Source organism: Ailuropoda melanoleuca, chromosome 18 (assembly GCF_002007445.2).
Source record: "Ailuropoda melanoleuca isolate Jingjing chromosome 18, ASM200744v2, whole genome shotgun sequence".
Classification (NCBI taxonomy): Eukaryota; Metazoa; Chordata; class Mammalia; order Carnivora; family Ursidae; genus Ailuropoda; species Ailuropoda melanoleuca.
Genome location: NC_048235.1, coordinates 13,834,109 through 13,855,573, shown reverse-complemented (window position 1 = coordinate 13,855,573; position 21,465 = coordinate 13,834,109). Strand labels below are relative to the sequence as shown.

The following is a 21,465-nucleotide window of genomic DNA, read 5'->3' as shown; positions in this document are numbered from 1 at the left end:
AAATTCAAGATGGTCATAATAAGTGACAGATGGGGAAATCTCAGCAGAGAACCAAACAGAAATTCTACAAAGGGGACACCGGGGTGGCTTCAGTTGGTTAAGCATCTGCCTTCGGCTCAGGTCATGATCCTAGGGTCCTGGGATCAAGTCCTGCATCAGGCTCCTTGCTCAGCAGGGAGCCTGCTTCTCCCTCTGCCTGCTACTCCCCCTGCTTGTGCTCTCTCTCTCTCTGACAAATAAATAAGTAAAATCTTTAAAGGAAAAAAAAATTCTAGACAGGAGAAGTACAATATTTGAAATTAAAAAATTCACTGGATACACTTAACTATAGATTTAAAATGATAGAAAAACTGTCAGTGAACTTAAAGACAGATGAATAAAAATTATCCTATCTAGAGAACAGAAAGAAAAAGAATTAGTAAATTAGAGGTCATCAAAATTAAAAACTTCTGCTCAGACAACATTAAAAAAATAAAAGGTAATTTATGAACTGGGAGAAAGTATTCCTGTACCTGTATCTAACAAAAGATGTGAATCCAGAATCTATCTTTAAAAACATTCCTACAAATAAATTATAAGTTAAATAAAGACTTGACCAGACACATCACAAATGAAGATATGGAAATGGTCAATAATCACATGACAGGATGCTCAACATCCTTAGTTACCACAGGTATGCAATTTAAGGTCACAGTAAGATTCTGTTTTATATTTATCAGAATAGTTTAAATAGAACGAATGACAACAGTACATACTGGTGATAATGTAAAACAATTGGAATGGTCACACACAATGAGAGTCTAAATAAAGACATCATCACTTTACAATATTACCTGACAATTTCTCATAAAGTTAAACATACAACTTACCCTAGTCCTGGCAATTCTACTCCTTGGAATTTGTCCAAGACACATGAAAACATACATCCACAAAAATACTTGTTTATAGCAACTTTATCCAGTGTTTCAAAAATTTAGAAACAACCCAGATGTCCAAAAGAGAAAGGATAACTATATTGTGACACAGTCACATTAGTATAATGGAATAATACTCAGTAGAAATAGCAAAGTATGAACTGATATGAACAACTGATAAATCTTAAAAATATGCTGAGGAAAGAGGCCAGGCATAAAAGACTACATCTTGTGTGATTCCATTTCTATAATGTTTAAGAACAGGCAACACTAATCTATAGTGACAGAAATTAGAACAAGGAAAGGTGGGTTTGATTAGAGGGGGACAGGAGGCAAACTTCCTATAATGATAGAAATGTTCTTTAGTTTCATAGGGGTGCTGGTTACATGGTTATACACATTCATGAAAATTACTGAATTGTATGTACACTTAAGATTTGTGCATTTCAAAGTATGTAAATTTTACCTCAATAAAAGCAATTAAGAATTATTTTTAAACCATGATTTTGAGATTATGAATAAAAATTATTGGATTTTAAATTTGGCTTTTATCAAAGTCATCATACTTTACTAATAGAAATATTTTAAAACCTTAATTAGTCCCCAAAGTTCAAAAATTCTATGAATGCACACAATTTCAGACTGTCTCTGTACTTACACATTGCTCATCTTCTAATTTTAATACAGTGATTTCTGTGAACTATGTAAGTAAACACACTTGCTATGTACGTATCACTCAGTTCTCTCGACTTCATATCTGACATTCCATATTCACTTGAGAAACTCAGATTTTTTTCTGCACTTCTAACTGAAATTGTGTGTTTCAAAGTTTGATTTTAAAAATATTATTTGAACTTTAATTTGATCATCAAAATGTATCTTTTCAACTTTAATATTTCTAAGTACAATTCCTGATTTCCACTTCTACACGTAACAATACCATGACGTCGGCAACCTACTTTCGACCTTGCTCAATACCAGTTCTACTGACATGTCCTTCATTCTTTAGGAAGTCTGACCGCTACACCCGTTAGTTTGTTTAACTGACTAGTCAATAAGTGAGCCTGAGTGCACTCATCCCCAACACGCCTTCTCTAGGTTTTATCTAAAAGAAAAAAATACTTCCTAATACCTATTTTAGATAACAGAGAACAGATCCTTGTTTCATATGGTGGAACTAGCTACACACGGCCGGTCAGCTTCATGTGACCTGAAAATCCTACTTAATAAATATTTAAATCCTATCCATTCAACTAAAATATGGATGTATTTATTCAGTCATCATAAAAATTCCTAATGCTACACACAGACAAGAAGGACAGATAAATTTGTTAAAGATTACAATTTTCCCTTTAGAACATAATGAATTGCTTTACATGGTAATTACATGCTCTCATTTAACCCTTACCTTCTTTCAGAGCTTTGTCCATATTATGAGAAATCACTACCCTTCTAGACTGAATGGGCTCATGTGAATTTCCATTCACAGAACTCTGAAATGTAAAGAAAAAAAAAACACAGATTACTGAATGAATAAATTATATATAAAAATAAAACCAAAGTATGAAATACCATTTAAATAAGCTTTAAGATATTGCCTAATAGATTATAACGTTCTTCTGGAAAAGTTAATAAATGCTTGACATTGGTTAAGAAATTTTTGAATAAGAAGGAAGGACTTTCCCTACCAGATAACAAAACAACCTAATGCCAGAGTAGGAATAAATGAATCAACAGAACAGGAGAAGTACAAAAACAAATGTATTTACATATGAGAATTAAGAACATAAGAAAATTTGACTATTGAATAAATGGTGTTGGGATAACTTAATATTCATGCATAAGAAAAGATTACAGTCTTGCCTCATACTTTATATATAAATAATTCCTAATTGATAAAGAGCAAATTATTTTTTTAAACTAAAAAAAGCGTTCAAAGGAAATAAGGGAGAAGCTGTGTATAATCTTGGGATGGAGAAAGACACAAAATTCAAAAGCTTTAAAGAAAAAAAAACTGACAAATATCACTATAGAATATAGAAAATTCCTGTTTGGCAAAAGATAATAAGAAATACAAATGATAGAGCAGGAGATAATATCTGCAACATATATAACAAAGGACTATGATTTAACATATACAGAGCTCAGAAAAATAGCTAAAAACCAAGAAATTAAAAGATCATATCATATAAAATAAACAAATACCAATAAATATATGAAAAAAATATGCAACCTCCCTTTTAGGGAAATACAAATTTGAGCAATGAGGTATCATCAAACTGCCAAAGCAGGGTGAGCGATGCATACTGTCTAATACTGGCAAAGATACACAGAAATGCTCATTTTCATACATTGTTGTGGGAAAAGTCCATTTCTATGAGCTACAATTTCATTTAGCAATTCTACTCCTTGGAATCCAACTAATGGAAATACCTGCACATATGCAAAAAAGTATACATACAAAGAATTTCACTGCTGTATTGACTTAAAGGGCAAAAAATTGGAAAAAAACCAAATATCAATAGTCAGAGTTCAATTATAGTACACCCATATTTTAGAATATAATGCAGCCATTAAAAACAATAAATTAGCTGGAATGATACAGAGAAGATTAGCATGGTCCATGTGCAAGAATGACATGCAAATTTGTGAAGCATTCCACACAAAAAAAAAAAAAAAGAAAGAAAGAAAAAAAAATGAATTAGGGATGCATATACTTTCATGGAAATGTTTCGGAGCATATACATTTAAAAGTAGTTTCCTCTAGGCAGAGGCATAAGATTTTAACTTCTTACTCCATATATGTCTGTGTAACAGTGAGTTTTAAAATTTTTAATTGTACAAAGACACTACTTGGCAAAAAAAAAAAAAAGGCGGGGGGGGAGAAACAATGTAAAGAATTAAAATCCTATCTAGCTAGTAAGACTTTATTAAAGACGAAATTTTCTTAGTTGGTCACATACCAAAGTGATCAAAAGCGTGTATAATGTGATTGAGCCCACTTACTGGTATTGAAGGATAAAAAGAAACCAATTAGTATTAATAAAATGTAGAATACTTCTCTATGCATGAAAAATATTACAAGTGCTTGATTAGTATTACCACATCACCACGAAGATCCAAATGGCTAGTATCACCATCACACTCAACCAACAAATAAACATGAGGAAACCACTCTGTTCTCAAGGCGGGCCACCCCAACACAATTGCAGTCAACCCCATGGCCCTGGACCACCCAACCAGAAAGTGGAGAATTTCTAGTCCTTAGCTTAGCTTCACACTACCCATGGGTCAAGGGCCAAGAGCGTCATCCATTCTTGTTATTAAAAACAAAAAGCCGTAGTTTTAAGATTCCTTAGTTGAACTACTTGTAAAAGCCTTAAGATATATGTGTTGCACTCATGAGGGGCGCCTGGGTGGCTCCATCAGTTGAACATCTGACTCTTGGTTTTAGCTCAGGCCCTGATCTCCCCATCAAGAGATGGAGCCCTCACATCAGGCTCTGTGCTAGGTGGGGAAGCTGCTTTACTCCCTCTCCCTCTGCCCTTCCCCCTGCTCGCGCACACTCTCTCTCTCTCTCAAATAAATAAATCTTTTTTAGGGGCGCCTGGGTGGCACAGCGGTTAACCGTCTGCCTTCGCCTCAGGGCGTGATCCCGGCGTTATGGGATCGAGCCCCACATCAGGCTCCTCTGCTATGAGCCTGCTTCTCTCTCCCACTCCCCCTGCTTGTGTTCCCTCTCTCGCTGGCTGTCTCTATCTCTGTTAAATAAGTAAATAAAATCTTCAAAAAAAAAAATAAATAAATAAATCTTTTTTNCCCCTGCTTGTGTTCCCTCTCTCGCTGGCTGTCTCTATCTCTGTTAAATAAGTAAATAAAATCTTCAAAAAAAAAAATAAATAAATAAATCTTTTTTAAAAAAATGTATGTGCTGCAGTCATGAAAGAAAAGAATCCGTTTGTGCTACAAATTAACATAACATTCAACACTCTCCCAAGGAATTAAAAAAATTAAAAGAAAAACCTAAAATAATCATCATCCTATAGACAGAAGCCATTATTGCGTGAAAGAAATACACTCTCAACCACTTAAAACTATACTTTATTCTCTCAGTACCTTGCTATAAAATTAAAAGTCTATTTTACGTAATTTTTAAATTTATTTAGTTTGTGAAAAAAATGAGGAAATGAAAGGAACTTTAAAATTCTAGCAATTCTTAAAATATCAGACAGATATTTAAAACCTTGCACATTTCTGGGGACAGTTTTTTTAAGCTAATGCTTTTAGAGCACCGTTCCAATAAATAATGTTAATCATAATTTCTCAAGCCTTTGGCTTCCCAAATATAGGTACGGTAGTTTTAGTACATAATACTGGTTGGATGATAAAACCAAAGCCAAACAACACTTATTTCAGACATTCCTGAATCTAGGTTCTTAAAATGGAAGCTGTCTTGAAGGGTTGGCAGAGAAGCAGATATGAATGTGAATGACAGGCAGCACACACATATTTAAGCATATTCTGTGCTTATGTCTCTATCTTCACAAATTCCTCCAAAACTTAATTTTTTTTCATTCTTACCTTTACTCTTTTTTGTCCCTAATTACGGCTTTACTACTTCTTGCTACCTGTCCACATACTCTTCTCCCTCTGCTTCGTACGTAGACGGAATGTATATATCAACATATGTTTGTCACTACTGACTATAGCTGAGTAAGTGCTTTACTCTCTTTAATCTGAAAAGTTTATGAAAATGATGTTCTCTATTTGGCTCTTTAAGTAAAATCTGTATTATTTTTTCAATCTGTTTTGCCAATTTGGGTTCTGGATGTCCCCACATCCCATCCCCCAGAGGTCACTGGCCCTTACTGGAAAGAAAAAAATTCTTCATCCCTATCCCATCCCCACAGCCTGATGGAGATTCTCTGAGTAAGAGGAACAGGAAGATTTAAAAAAAAAAAAAAAAAAATCATGGGCTCAAAATAACTGGGAAGCCATGCATGAAAATTCCTTTTTTAAGGATTTAATGTTTATGGAGCCAGGATCTCCTCATCTCTAAATTACTACACAAGTATAAGTTAGTCACTGTCACACATAACCCTATTTCTCTTAGATTACAAATATGCAATTTACTAATCCTTATCCCAAGGTGGAAAAACAAAAGAGAAAGGGAAGAAGGGAGGAAAGGGGAGAAAGCTAGCTAGCTAGCTGCAACAAATGCAAAATTTGAATAAATTCCTGTGGCTCAGAGGACAGTTGAGCCAAAATTATCTTCATTTCCCTTCCATTTATAGGTTTGAAAAAACAAACTCCTCATGGCAGAGGCTTCCCCAAAAGACTTATTCTTTAAGGCAAATGCTAACTTGCCCTAACTGTGCTGCCACAGGCCTCGTTCCCCAAGGAAAGCCTACTTCTTCCTGACAGTAGCTTTCCTAAAATGCCAGCACTGGGAAACAGGAAATAAAAATGTCTGTACTTTTCCCACTGCAACGAAGTGCTAGAAATAAATATTCAGTAAGATTTCAAATCCAGAAATTAGGACTTTGAATGTAGTCTGACCCCTCAGCTCTCATTAAAGTTTTTAGTATCCATACCACACTATTAATTCATAAAAGCTTTTGGTTAACCAGTACCCCTGTCAGGTAAAAAATACAACTTGTTTTTTATGTAATTGAAATAAATGAACTCTGTCTTCATTTTAAGATATAAATCTAGCTTAAAATGAACTTGAGTTCATTTTTAATCACTCAGTGAGTTCTCTGAAGAGAAAATGAGGCCCCAACATATAATCGCTCATTTAAAAAATGTTTTGGGATGCCTGAGTGGCTCAGTCGTTAAGTGTGTGCCTTTGGCTCAGATCAGGATCCCAGTGTCTTGGGATCGAGTCCCACATCAGCCTCCTTACTCGGCGGGGAGCCTGCTTCTCACCCTGCTTGTGCTCTCTCTCTCTCTCTGACAAATAAATAAATAAAATCTTTAAAAAAAAAAAATGTTTTCAAAAGACAGGGCAAAACCAGAAAGCTTTTCTTTAATATATGCAACTGAAATCCCCAAGCATCAAGGAGCAGATACCGTATCAATAAACCCTTTATTGAGTACATATCAGCTTTCTGTTCACTTCTGAAGATCAGCTTTTAGTCTATAGCCAAAATAAATTCAGACTGTCAGTGTCAGAGCTACAGACATCCTCTCCTGAGGAAGCAACATCCAGAGAGAATCCATGTGGAGAGACCTGGGTACGCTGACAGCATTAGCAACTAAACAACCAAAAACCACCTGGAATCCAGCCAAGACATGTACCTCACTGTCCGTCGTTTATAAGCACGACATCGCTTACTTACTGTGTCGCTTCCTGTGGGAGCAAAACAGGGCCAAGCCCGCCAGCCCATGACCCGGAAATGCCTTCACGCCCATTCCCCGGGCTACTCAAATAAACAAGGGCCGCTCTGCTTGTTCTCCCCTTCAGTGTATGTTCATATCGTGGGGAAAAATTTAACTGTGTTTTAGTCTATTTTAAAAAGAAAAACAGTTGCACAGAGTTGAAATACCGGTGTAATTTCTTATAAAGTACCGAAACAGTGATTTATCTCAGGAAAACAAACACAAACCCCTGATCACCACCATTAACCGCGTGGAGCTGTCACATGGCTGAGTCTTTCCAAGTATTCTCAGCATCTGACAACTCCTGGGATCCCATGACTAATACTCTCATTCTCAAACTATGTTATTTTCAAAACCATGGCTCCTTTCAAGCCAATCATTTTCTGCCTCAGCCTCAAAAAAAATTTCTCTAAAACCAAAGAAATGTAATAAGAATCAGACAGAGCCTTCCTCTGAAGATAAGGGAGGAGAAACTTGAAAGGCTATCTCAAGAAGATAGGATAAAAAACTTGAAAATCCATCTCAGTTGACTAAGACACAGACAAAAGACTGTGACAGGAGCAATAAAAGTCAGGCCTAACACCGAAGCTGAGTAGCCATGTTACAGAGCTTCGAGGGCAGCAAGGCAGAGTAGAGAACACGGGCTCTCGAGTCCGTCCAGCAGTGCGTTTTACTCATGGTACATCCTGGACCCAGACACTTCCCTCTCTAGCTTCAGCATGCTTAGAACACCTCAGAGGATTAAATAACTAATACCAGGGGTCCAAAAATGAAAAAAGACAACAGTAGCCTGGTAAGGAATATAAATGAGTTGAGGGGTTGCCACCGCTGTACAGCTAGATCCTCCAACCCTTTCCAACAAAAAACGCAAATCGAAAAGCTCAGATGTTATCTCCGAGTAATTCTATCTTATTCCAAACACTGTGGGCTTACACTGTTGGGGCCAAAAACCGTGGGCCTCCTTCAAACCATGGGCCTCTACTCTCTAATTGCCAGCTCCCAGAAAGCACTTAGCAGAGTGCCTGGCACCTAATAGCATAGTAGAGCTATTATCACTAATAAAACTCAAAATGTTACCAACTTTCAACAAATTGGGGCCAATCAGTGGGTTGGCTGGATGGCTGGTTGGTTGGTTTTCTGAAAGAAAAGGAATGGCAGAAACGAAAGTACGAAAGAAGGGCTGAAAAGTCAAGTAATGGGAAAATAAGACACAACATAATAAAACATATTGTTCTTGAAATATTTTTGCCTTTGAGGCTGTACTTTAAAGGGAGGAAAGTGTACATTTCCTGCAGATGTTCTATAGTGTATGTGCCTTTACCCTTTCTATTACTGGTGAAGAATTTGTGTATTCAAACAAATCCTGGTCTGATCAGAAGCCAGTCTCCTGGATTGTGTTTGATAATGCTTAATCGTGAACTCAAAAAGGTCTCATTTTCCTTATTGATAAAAGAAAACTGTCAAACACATACACTGAGAGGTTACCATTAAGGGAGATTGTACTGACAGAAAGTAGTGGTATTTGTGTCTTTTTCCCCCCTCTTAACCAAGTATAATTTCTTTTTCAGATAGAAGAAAAAAAAAGCTTCTTTGAAATTCAAACCTACAAATGTTCTCATATTGTTTTTCTAAGATCCCAAACATGCTTTAATTTCTTTTTAAAATGCTATTTCCAATAATATAAAGAGCAGAGACACTTTCTACATTATAGATGTAAAGAATTAAATTGACCCTAACACCATTAATCCAGAGATAATCATTATTGACATGTTGGTGTATTTCCTCTTAGTGGGTGACTCCAACGCTCACTATTGTAACTTTGGGCAACTTATTTTTCTGTACCTCAATTTCTTCAACTCTAAAATAAAGATAACAATAGTACCTACCTCTTTGGGTGGATGAGAGCACTAAATGAGTTCATACCCATAAAGCACAAGAGAGCCTGGTATCACAATAGTAATTACAAATTATTATTGGTACTTTTTCCATTTGCACACTTATTAAAAGAAATTAGATCGTAGTATTCATACAGCTCTGCAACTGGCTTTTCACACTCATTACAAGCATCTTTTATGAAATAAAAGATTTGGAATATATTGTTTTGAATGACTTCTACCACAATGAAACTATTCTCTTACTTACTTTGTACATCTACTTTGTCTCCACCACTTTTTTCCTATTTTAAATGAAAAAATATTTTCATTTCTATGCTGATCTAAGTATAGTATCACCAAAAACATCCTTAAAAAATACTAAGTGTCTATTAAATACACAGTTGGATTTAGACTCTGACTTCCTTCAAAGGACTGTATACCTCAAGAATCGTGTGCTTCAGGGAGACTCTTTTATCAGCTAAGAACAAACTGAAGGAACAACAGGGCATGGTGGGAGGGTGTAGGGGATGCTCTGAAGCACACACCACGCAAAGGTGAACTGGAAAAATCCCTTCCCAGCCTCTCCAGCCAACCCTAAACTATGTACCTTGAAAGCCCAGTGCTGCAGGGCACTTCCAGACAGGGAAATGAGGAAGAGACACAGAGGCAGGAGCAAGTCAGGGCCTTCTCTAGCCTGAGGAATACTCCGGCAGTAAAGCCATCTTAGCCTCCAGAAATATAAATCCCTATCGTGATTTTACCTAAAATGAACTTGGCAAGAGATGAATGGTAGATTAGATTATCAGTAGCTTCTGTAGCTTATTATACCATTTATCAAAGTATTATTGCATCAGGCTAAAGGCCAACCCTGCCTGCATGCATCAAATGCAGGAATCGGGGTTCTGTTTCTATTTCTATAATGAAAAATCTTCCATTGGGATAGATCTGAGACTAGATCCTATGAAGGAGTATGAAATCAGATCTTTTCTCTGAACAAATATGAAATTCAAATGTACTTTATGCTGGGGCACAATCCCCCTGTTATTACTATGGCAAAAGCATAGGACATTACATTACAATGGCTAGAGCACTAAATTAAGACCCAGAAAACGTAGGCTGTAGTTGGTTCTTTGCCATTTTCTTGCTGAGTCCTAGTGAACATATCCATCTGTCTGAGATTTAATTCAATTTAAATAATTTCTGCTCTATTTATATTAAAAGATTATTCTGCATTTCAAGAAGGGTAATGCATGTGAATGTGCTTTAAAAGCAGTTTACAAATATAGGTTCTTATTACAGTTCCAAGAGTCATGGTCTAATTTTTTTTACTATGTTAATTTCCTTCCCCCAAAAATAATTATGAGTTCTATTACATGTGATTCGTATTACAACCTTCCATGCTTTCAGGTCTTACTGTCCCAAGCAGATTTCTTGGTTAATAATCTCCTTTCCAGAAGAAAAATGAATATTTCTCTATTAACTGATCAAAAGAAGTAGATTTTGAGTAGATATTTAGGATTGTTTTTCCACTCAGTTGGAAGAATTAGACTAATGGGAAGAAAAATGTGTTTCATCTCTAATGTCAAGGACTCAAATCTGAAGATCCTTGGAAAACACACTTCATTTTAAGAGAAATTCAAGTAAATTTCAAATCAGACACAGATTCAGAAACTGAAATTCTAACGTGCACTTGAAAGTACACAGGCAGCAGCAGTTTGCCTAAATTCGCAAGTGTGGAACAGACACTGGGCTGGAAGGAGGAGAATGAGGAAAAGCAAATTGACTTAGGAAGTGTAACTGACAAATGACATTAGCTTTGTGCATTCCTGAAAAGGTTTGTGTAATAAAAATTCTGTAACCATTTTATCGCTGGCTTCCATTGTAATTTTGAGTTCATGAGGGAAATCACAGGCTTCCATGATCTGAATCACATTTCCATCCATTCATTCAATCATCTAACATTTACTGAGGATTCTGTGTGTCTGCTGCCACTTAGTTGGGTACTACAGAGACAAAAGAAAAGAAATTACATTTTCTGGGCTCATGGGCCTTAATCTATTCTTGACAGAAATTCACAATCAAATAAGAGAGGTGGCAAAAGGTTTGGGGGGGAGCTACTGGAGAACATAACAGCAAAAACATTTGTTGAGCCTTTACTTTTGTACCACACCCTATACTAAGTACATTCTCGTTCAGTCCTCACAGTAACCCCCTGAGATCTTTACTGTTATTCCCATTTTATGGATCAGGAAACCGTTTTGAAGAGGGAGGCTATGCTGAGGAATTCTAATATTCTTCCTAGTCTGGTATCTTCTCTACATTTTGCTCTCTAGCCCAGGTCATGGAAGAAAAGTTACTCAACATACAGTCAACCCAGGAAATCATTTCATAAGAATTTTGAAGTTCATATATATTGAAGTATATTACAAGAATTACTCTCATCGCATCAAAGTTCTTGCTGAAACCACTCACTACAAATGATACAGGAGTCAGACTGGTTGCCTTTGCTTCATGTAACTCAACAAATACATGAGTCACGTAGAATCGCTTTTTCCACAGAGATCTTTAGCAATGAAAGCAATCAGTGTTTTTTTCTTAATATTCCATTACTGTCCTGAAATACCATAATACCATTATTAATTTGCTGGCTAGCTTTTAAATAAAAACCGATGATTAAATATTTAGTACATACGTAGTTGGAAAAATATCACATTAGTAATTTGATTCAGTAGAATCTCTGTTTCCATAGTTTCCTTAAAGCAAAAAGCTGAGCTCCATGTGGAGTGGCCCAGATAACAAATATATACAAGATACTGAAATGTAGGAGATGAATTACTGCCATAGAAAATACTGGTTGTATAAAATTGAAAACACAACTAAATGGAAACTACTCAGAGGCTGACTTTTTCACCCCTTCTAACGGATGAGTAAAAACTTAACTGTCCCAGCCTAGATCTAGATCATACAAATTATTTCTTCCATTCCTATCTAAAATAAATGTTGAAATTCAAGGAACAAAACTTCCTCTGAAAAGAAACATAGTATCAAAGATAGGCTTTTGCGCAGCAGCCATTCCATCTTTGAGAAGAGGGGACATGCTGGTGCGTGTAGGTATATAAACATAGACAAATACCATATGTGGCTCTGAGTTTCCTTTGCCTTTGTTGACACCCAGAAGCCGCTATCCATTGCTTGAAAACACACCAACTCAGTTTTCAAGAATCATTTGGGGAATTTGCTCAAATGCAGATTTCTAGGTCCCATTCCCCAAAATTCTTAATTCAGAAAGCTTAAGGTGGGTCTTTGAAATAAGTACAATATTTTCAACAAAAATTCCTAAATTACTTATGGACCCTTAGACTACACTTTGAGAAAGGCTAAATGATCATGATAACAAAAGTTATGACCTCTGATAAAAAACTAAGAAATGTTTTCCTATTCAGTAGATTTTAAGAGTAAAGCAACCACTTTACATTAATTGGAAGCAGAATCACAGATTTACTAACTTTGACTTTGCTCAGTTAACTGACATAACTACAGTATTTCATTTGTATTCTCAAAGAATTCTTTCTCCAAAGAATTTCTATTCCACAATATTAACAAACGATTAATCACTGTAAGAGACAAGAAAAATCAGTTAAAGTAACAAGAGGTAGTTTAAATGCAGTTCTTGAATCAAAAATTATTTGTATTCCTAGAATGGTCTACACTGAGTACAGGCACTGAATGAAAACATTCTTGGAAATTTAACTTGGCTAAAACAAACTCCTCTGAAGAAAAATAACAACTCTATTACCTAACTTGTATTGCATTTAATTGGTAAAATCGCCCAAGTACAGTTCCAAGCAAATGCCATGAAGGACACTGGTATTGCCAGAGCTGGACTTGGGCAAAACAGTCAAGAGACAACAACCCCACTCTCCCCGCCCTTAGCCTCTCCCATGTCTCTGATTTCATAATGTATAACGCAAGCTTTCTCCTCAGACAACATTTTACCAGAGAGCTTCTGAGGACGACTCCTTCGTCACAAGAGAAACAGGAAGATGAACAACATGGAACATCAGGGCACATCACATCCACAACACAGTGTCTTGGCTGCTCAGCTCCCGGACCCTCCTCTCCACTCCCCCTTTCTTGTGGCCACACCGAAGGTTTTGGCATGACCATGACAATCTCTTTGACCCTTCCCCTTTCTCTAAGCTCCCTCCTGGCCTCTGTTCCTTCCTTGGCTTAGCTGACACCTGAGCAACTCTCACTCATCAAGGATTCCTGCACCCTGGCCTGTCCCACATCCTGGCTCCTTCTTGGCTCCACTGCAGGAGCTGAGTGGTCCTCCTACAAAAATATCACAACCCTGGGGTGCCTGGGTGGCTCAGTTGTTAAGCATCTGCCTTTGGCTCAGGGCGTGATCCCAGCGTTCTGGGATGAAGCCCCACATCGGGGTCCCTGCTCCACTGGAAGCCTGCTTCTTCCTCTCCCACTCCCCCTGCTTGTGTTCCCTCTCTTGCTGGCTGTCTCTCTCTCTCTGTCAAATAAATAAATAAAATCTTAAAAAAAAAAAAATTNCTGCTTGTGTTCCCTCTCTTGCTGGCTGTCTCTCTCTCTCTCTCTCTCTGTCAAATAAATAAATAAAATCTTAAAAAAAAAAAAAAATCNAAATTACAACCATGCCAGTGGGGGTCACCACGTTCTCCTGGCCTCCAACCTACATCTTGCCCTTAACTCTAAAACAATATGCCCACTTATTTTCGCTAGGCTTCCTCTCCCCTGTGTGGCAGTAGAGCATAAAAATTGAAAGGCTGGCTCCAGTGTCAGAAAAAGCCTGGATCCCTGGTTCACAAATTGACCTTTGGCAAGTCATTTAACCTCTTTAAAACAGTTTCCTGACCCATAAAATGGGGATAACAGTAACTATCTCATGGGGTCACTGTGAGGACTCAATGAGAATGTACTTAGTATAGGGCCTGGGTACAAGACTAAGGGTTCAACAAATGTTTTTGCTGTTATATTTTCTCCAATAGGTTGTTTGTTTTTTTTTCCCCAAACCTTTTACCACCTCTCTTTTTTTTTTTTTAATATTTTATTTATTTATTTGACAGAGATAGAGACAGCCAGCGAGAGAGGGAACACAAGCAGGGGGAGTGGGAGAGGAAGAAGCAGGCTCATAGCAGAGGAGCCTGATGTGGGACTTAATCCCATAACGCCAGGATCACGCCGTGAGCCGAAGGCAGATGCTTAACCGCTGTGCCACCCGGGCGCCCCTACCACCTCTCTTGAAATCACCCTTTACATTTGTCATCCTTTTAACCAACAGCAATTAATTTTACTTCCTACTTACCAAGAAAGTAGGGGTCAGCTTGAAACATCTGAATTCCCTGCCAACCTCCTATGAGGATCTCTTATACCCTCCCCTGTGTTCCTCCTTCCCACTACTCAAGCCTAAACCGTCCACCTGTGCTCTGGTCCCGTCTATCTGGACACCGCCCCACCAATCATCCTCTAGCTTGGAGACTTTCAGGCCCTTCCTCTCTACTTTTCAAGTTTCCCTTTTAACCCAGAACTGTGTTTACATCTCTCCACTCAATAAAAAGTTCCCCAAACACAAACACACTATCCTATAAATGCTGCCTTCTCTTCTTTCCTCCTCAGCCAAGCTTCTAGAGAGCGCTGTCCACATCCTGTCTCTTCTTCCTTACCTCCTACTCACTCTTCACCTACAAGAATAACATTTCTGCCCCCACATCCGCCTTTGGCTCCTCAAACACCACTGGCACAAGTCTCCAAAGACTTCCCAGTTGTCAAACCCAGTGGACACCTCTTGGTCCTCCTTCTGGACCTCTCTGCTACACCTGTAACTACTTGCCATTGATTCCCTACTTCTCTGGGCTTTTCTCTCCTGCTCACTGTCCCGGAATGTTTCCTCTCCCACCTCAGTGAGCAGCTCCTCCTCCACCACCCTCTGGCTCCCTGGTTTCAACCATTACAGGCTCTCCTCACCCACCTTGTAGTTTTAGCTACCACCTGTACCCTGACTGCCAACAAATCTACTTGCTTCATCTTGGCCTCTCCCTAAAATTGCAGACCTGCATACTCAGCTGCAGGCTGAACATATCCACAGGCCTCTCAAACTCTACATGGCAAAAACTCATTACCCTCCACCATTCAAAACCTGCACAAATGGCACCTGAAGCCATTCATCTACCCATGCCAGACCCTGGAATTAACCTAGACTTTTCCCTCTCCTCACTACAATAAATGTTTACTGGGCAGAACCAAGGGGCAGGTAAAGCTGACCCAGCGGGAGGGCAATTGAAATGGACCTTTAACAACAAGCAGAAGCGACTGTGTGGAAATGGGGGCAGTGGCCTTCCCAGAGGCATGCGGGTGCTCACACATCCACCACACAAAGGTAAATTCAGGAACAGAGGTAGCTTTAAGAATGAGTGGAAGTGTGGAAGACAGGCTAAAAAGAGAGGTTAGCCCTAGTCACAAAGCCCTTTGAGGTGAAGTGAAATGCTCATTGTTTTGACTCTATTACATCTTTCCTTTCTAAAGGATCCACTCAGGTCACTCACAGAAATCCCGTCTCCCTTGCCAACAATTCATTAAGAATGGATACCTGCCCAAACCCAGCTGATAAGATGTGAAGGGAACATTGCCAGAGGCGTGTCTACTAACTTTTTCCTTGCTCTACAAAGGGACTTTCTTCCTCTGGATATCATCCTGTGTGGCTGTGGCACCTGAGCCTGCTACAGTCATCTGGCCACAAGTCTGAGAGTTAATCCCCCTCAGGGAAGGGCAGAAAAATACAAAGAAATGGTGCTGGAGGCTTGACAGTCCCCACAAGGGGCCCACCCTACACCTGGGCCTGTCCTACCTCCAGATTGTATATTATTTCTTAATACATCTCCTTATTTAAAAAAAAAAGAGGGGGATATAGGGATTGGTCACGTGTAGAAAACAGAGAATTAAGTACAATTTAACAGATTCCTTTACAATAGGATTTCTCAGAAGGTTAACACAATAATGCACATTATAAACCTTCAAGAACCGGGCACCTGGGTGGCTCAGTCGCTTAAGGCTCTGTCTTCGGCTCAGGTCATGATCCTGGGGTCCTGAGACTGAGCCCCAAGTCGGGCTCTCTGTTCGGTGGGGAATCTGCTTCTCCCTCTCCCTCTGCGCCTCCCCCAGGCTTGTGCTCTGGCGCGCTCTCTCTCTCTCTATCACTCTCTCTCAAATAAGTAAATAAAATCTTTTAAAAATAAATAAAGCTTCAAGAACTTAGTTTTTCAAATTATGTGGCCAAACAAGCCTCTCATCCTGCCTCTTGTTTTTTGCAGTGTACATAAAAGCATTTCCCAGAATTAAGTATTTATGGATTATAGTTTAGAAAAGTGGCTTTTACTAGAGCAGATGAGAAGACTGTATGACTGACTGTTATGATATAGTAAAGTGATGACAGTAAGACAGACACAGAAATGTGCTACGGGAATCCAGAGGCATCACTGCCCTTCTAGGAGGTTCTCACTCAGAATGGCAGATGGGTTTCACATTATGTGCCAACGCTAGTAAATATTTAGTGGTTGCCTGGAATGCTATATTGAAAGGGATTCTGAGACCTCATCCAGATCCAGCAGAAAAACAAAAATAATGGCCTTACTTGATTAGTAACGATCGTCATGAGCACAGAAGGGGCAGTTGGTACATCATTCTATTCATCCTGAGACCTCTAAACTGACACTAATTCCTAAACAGATCCTAGAACCATCTCAAAGAATTTCAAGTTTTTTTAAACCTGAATTAGGTGACACTAGTCTTTAATAATTAAAAGGGTAATAAAGTGGTTAAGTGTATAGACTCCAGAGTTAAGAGAGACCTTGGTTTAATTCTTAGTTCCTCCACTTGCTACATGGCCCAGGTACTTTATTCAGCTGCTCTAAACCTCAGTTTTCCCATCTGTAAAATGAATTAACAGTCCTACCTCACATGGTAGGTATAAAAATTAAATTAGGTAATACATACATCTACCTGCATACAGTAAGTGCAATAAATGTTAAGTTTAGCTACAACAGTTACTAAGGCATTCACTCTCGAATGTTCACACTGGGATTCCTGTAGTGCACATATCTGTCCGCTGTATTCACAACCATGGAGTGTAGTGCAATGACTTCAATGGAGACCATAGAAACTATTTCCCTGAACCCGTGAACTATGCCAATGTAGGCTATGATAAGAAAGTGGCAAAGCTGAATACAAAGCACTGTTCAAAATAAGTGTTACTTGCCTTTAAGAAGTCATACAGAGTATATAAATCTAACAACTGGGTGAATTCTCTGCAAAAGACCGATCTCACACATATTTTTCCAGATTTCTCCACAGAGAAAGCCAAGAAACAATGACCAAACCAATAGCAGTGAGCCTCCCTAACACCTAGAATGAGTTTTTTTGGTGTTTTTTTAATCCCTTGAGCCACAGAACTTTCAGTGCTAAAACCAAGACAGTTCTAAGCAAATTAGGTCCATTGGTCACCCTACAAACAAATAAAGCAAATGAAGTCCCAGCAGCTAGATCTGGGTCTGGCTGGGCTGCTCAGAGCTGAGGCACAATGGGTTCTTGAAATTCCATTTCCCACTACAAGAAATCAGGACTCTTTTTGAAGAAATGGCTAATTCCAGGTGTGAGAGCAGAAAATGCTCAAGATGAACCTGAAATATCCTGTTACACCAGACGGCAAGAAAACTCTCAAAAACTAATCAGGGTCATATCAAAAGGTAGGGTCATATTGAAAGGTCTTAGGAGCCAACTTTAAAAGGCTCCCACTAGCCAAAAATGGAATTATATAAGCTTCAAAAAGGTAATTACAACTGACTGAAACCCATCTATTGTGTTCAAATCCATAAATTCATAATTTTTTTCAAAACAGAATTGTTCACCTTCAGAGAATGATGGGGATTCAACTCATTATTTTAGAAATAATGGGGGGGAAAAACCTAGCATTTACCCTGCTTTTCTGTGTGAACTGTACTACTGTGTAAGATTTAAAAGTATTCAAACCAATAAATGAAAATGAAAGGATGAAATGAAAATGAAAATCACCTCCTTCTTGGAAGCCTCATCCATATATTTCTTTTCTTTCTTTATTTTTTTTCCCCATCCACATATTTCTGATAATGGAGCACCAGGGCTTTGGAGAAGGACTGGCAGATCGTGTAAATTTGGGCCGTGTGACCACCACCCTTCACTCGGACTCAGATGTCCACCCCTGCAAATCGCTCCTTGTCCAGAAGCAGAACAGGTTCCAGTAGCTTGTATCGCAGGTGGACTCCACGACGGAATTAAAACATTACCATTCTGTCACCCCCAACAAGTTAGTGCATCTAGGTAACAAGCATCAACAGCTACTAATACAACAAAAAGAAAGACGATATTATGTGCCTCCTGATGAAAGGTCACACCACCACCTATAGTCTGCCAAAGGAATCGAACACAAGTTTGATCAAGCCTCCGGATCCAGCTGCCAATTTGCAGGACACACAAAAGGGAGGAACGTGCTGAACTGCATCATTCACACAGAATCAGCAAAACCCAAACCATAGAGTACTCCACAGGACAGATGCTCCAGGTTCTTCACAGATACATTGTAAAGGGAAAAAAAAGGATAGAGGGGAAACTAATTTTTTTTAATGGGCAAGAAGAAACTATAATGTTCACTGATGCACCTTTGAGTGATACTAATGACATGCAAGGAAGTGATTATTATAAAGTCAAGACAGAGTTACTTAGGTGTAAGAGAAGGGGCTGGCATGGGTGGAGATACAGAGGGGCTTCTGGGGTTTTCGGAAGTTACAAAGGTATTCTCTTTATGGGTTACAAGGGTATTCTCATTCATCCAACTATACATTTATTTTGTGTGATTTTCTGAATTTGCATTTTTCTTTTTATAATAAAAAGTTCTTTTCAAAAGTGGTACTGTAAAATCTACTATTTAACACCTTCTATATTCAAAGTACTTTTACAAATACTAGAATTTGTATTTTCAAATACTATAACATTGTTCCAACAACACTTGAAATTATTTATTATCTCCATTTTTCAGAGAAAAAGACTGGGGTCTAGAAATCTTAAGCAAATTGCACGTAGTCACAGTTATTAGGGCAGAGCCATGATTCGAATTCACATGACTGGTTCCAAAACCATTACCTCATTGCCAATGCTCTGTTGATTGCCAGTTATTCGGTCAAGAAAGATTTATCACTTACCTATTAAATCATGCTAAATGTTAAAGATACAGGGGAGTTTCTGCCTTCATGGAGATCAAGAAAGACAAGGAATCATCCAAGGGGGTATAAAATTACAGTTGTGATAGGTACAATAAAGAAAAGGTTTATGATGCCATGAGAATATACATAGCAGATAGGGAGACCATCTCTGCAGAAGTGATCACTGAGGTCTGGAGTAAAGAAGTTAACTAGGTAAGGGGGCAGTGGGCTGCTCCAAGAAGAGGAAACTATATACAAAGTCGCCAGTGAAGGAGGGAGCATGGCCCTTTGAGGGCTGAGGATGGAACGTGAGGATGAAGGTAGTGAAGACAGATGAGGCTGAAGAGCTCAGAAGAACAGGAAGCTACTGGTGGATTTTAATTAAACATATTGCTGAAGATGGATTGATTAGGTTTGCATTTTTAAAATGCCAACAAGGAGACAGAATAGCTGAGACACTACTGCAGTCATCTACGTGGGACATGATAGCAGTTGGAATGAAGCAGGAGAGATAGAAAGAAGTAGATGGGCGCAAGATACTCAAGAGATAAGAAGGCAGGACTTGACGATGGACGGCATATGGAGACTGAGGAGAAGGAGATGTCCAGGGAACTCAAAGGCTTCTGACTCTGCGGCCTGACGTTAGGAGGTGCTAGTCATGGACATAAAAGACAATAGAAGAGGGATGGGGACACTTGGACTAGCTGAGTTTCAGGCACCACTATGAATGCTAAGTCAAGCAGTTGAATAAATGACACCGAGGCCCAAAAAGAGGAATAAATCTCTAATATTGAGTGTAGAGATGGTTACTACAGGGGGCTCAAGGGTGAGACTGCCTAAGATAATAAAAAAGAGACCCCCAAGAACAACCATAATTCAAACTGGAAAACAACCTGCTGAGTTTATCTAGAGATCGTAATCTCAGGAAGATTTGGTGAAACAGAAAAAAATCAGAAGGAAAAAGAGATTAATTGCTTCAGAAAAAACACAGAGAAATTTCTGGAATAGTTAAAATGTTAACTTCATGTCTAACAAATTGGCAAAGGTGGCTATTTGTAAGAACTGACTTACAGAGGGTAAAGAGGCATGCAGCCCTCGGATGGCTATTTGTAAGAACTGACTTACAGAGGGTAAAGAGGCCTTTTGGGAGGTAGCTTGTATGTATGGGTTCAAGGTTGGAGACGGAGAAAGCTCCAGCTTGACTCCAAGGGCTGCTCCTGGCCAGGTGGACAAAAGGGAAGAGGCTATCTTCACAAGAAAGGCAAACAGAGCATCAGCTCCTCAGCTTCTATAATGAGGGTGAAAAAATAAGTTTTAAAGCATATCCGAGAGAAACAGGGCTATACTCTCAGCTACTNAAAAAATAAAAAAAAAAAAAAAAAAAAAAGACTAAGTACACCTGGATATCCAGCTTCAGGGGATTGAGACACTAGTAGCCCAACAAGAAATGTGCTTTTTCACAGACTGCCAGTGGCCGTGGCAGAAAGGCCACTCTCAAATGCTTTGCAGGCACCAAGAATGTTAGAACATAAATGAGCTTATTCACAAATACAGAAGACACTGCCTATGGACTCTCAGAAATACTGGGGAGGGGTGGGGAGAGGCACTGCAGACCAAGGCTCTGCATGAGCAGACAGGAGCAAACGCCTATAAAATCTTAGTTACTACCATCATGTAATGTCACTCATACATACAGGTGGTTGAGAGCTACGGAAATGCAGGTTACTTTAGAAATAAGTATCTATAAAAACCTAACTAATTTTCCAAGAGCAGTATTCTACACTAAAACTGAAAGCTTATTAAATAGATCCTAGTGGCCTAAACAAGGTCATGGTTCTTATCCTAAAAATGCACAATTCGTTCTTTTTCCTCCTTGGTCTCAGAGACATTTTATCTGGAGTTCCCATATACACTTTTCTTCACATCCAGCTCGTGGCTATTCAGACATGTAAAGCCCCAGGGACAGAGAGGCACATTTCACACTCCTAAGTACATTCTCCCAAAGCAGGACCTGGGCTGGGAAACCCATCAAAATAC

The 21,465-nt window shown here is 38.7% G+C and overlaps 1 protein-coding gene and 1 non-coding gene across 2 annotated transcripts in view; one reads left to right on the top strand and one right to left on the bottom strand.

The window, feature by feature from the left end:
- SNX25 (sorting nexin 25) overlaps nucleotides 1-21,465 on the bottom strand; it is a 144,655-nt gene that overhangs the window by 99,652 nt on the left and 23,538 nt on the right. The window contains exon 3 of the mRNA XM_034647767.1: nucleotides 2,323-2,407. Coding sequence (XP_034503658.1) covers nucleotides 2,323-2,344 — 22 coding nt within the window. The 5' untranslated portion in view covers nucleotides 2,345-2,407. The remainder of the gene's footprint in view (nucleotides 1-2,322; nucleotides 2,408-21,465) is intronic.
- Nucleotides 3,476-3,582, top strand: LOC117797132. The gene has a single exon (XR_004622018.1). It is a non-coding gene; the product is annotated as a U6 spliceosomal RNA (small nuclear RNA).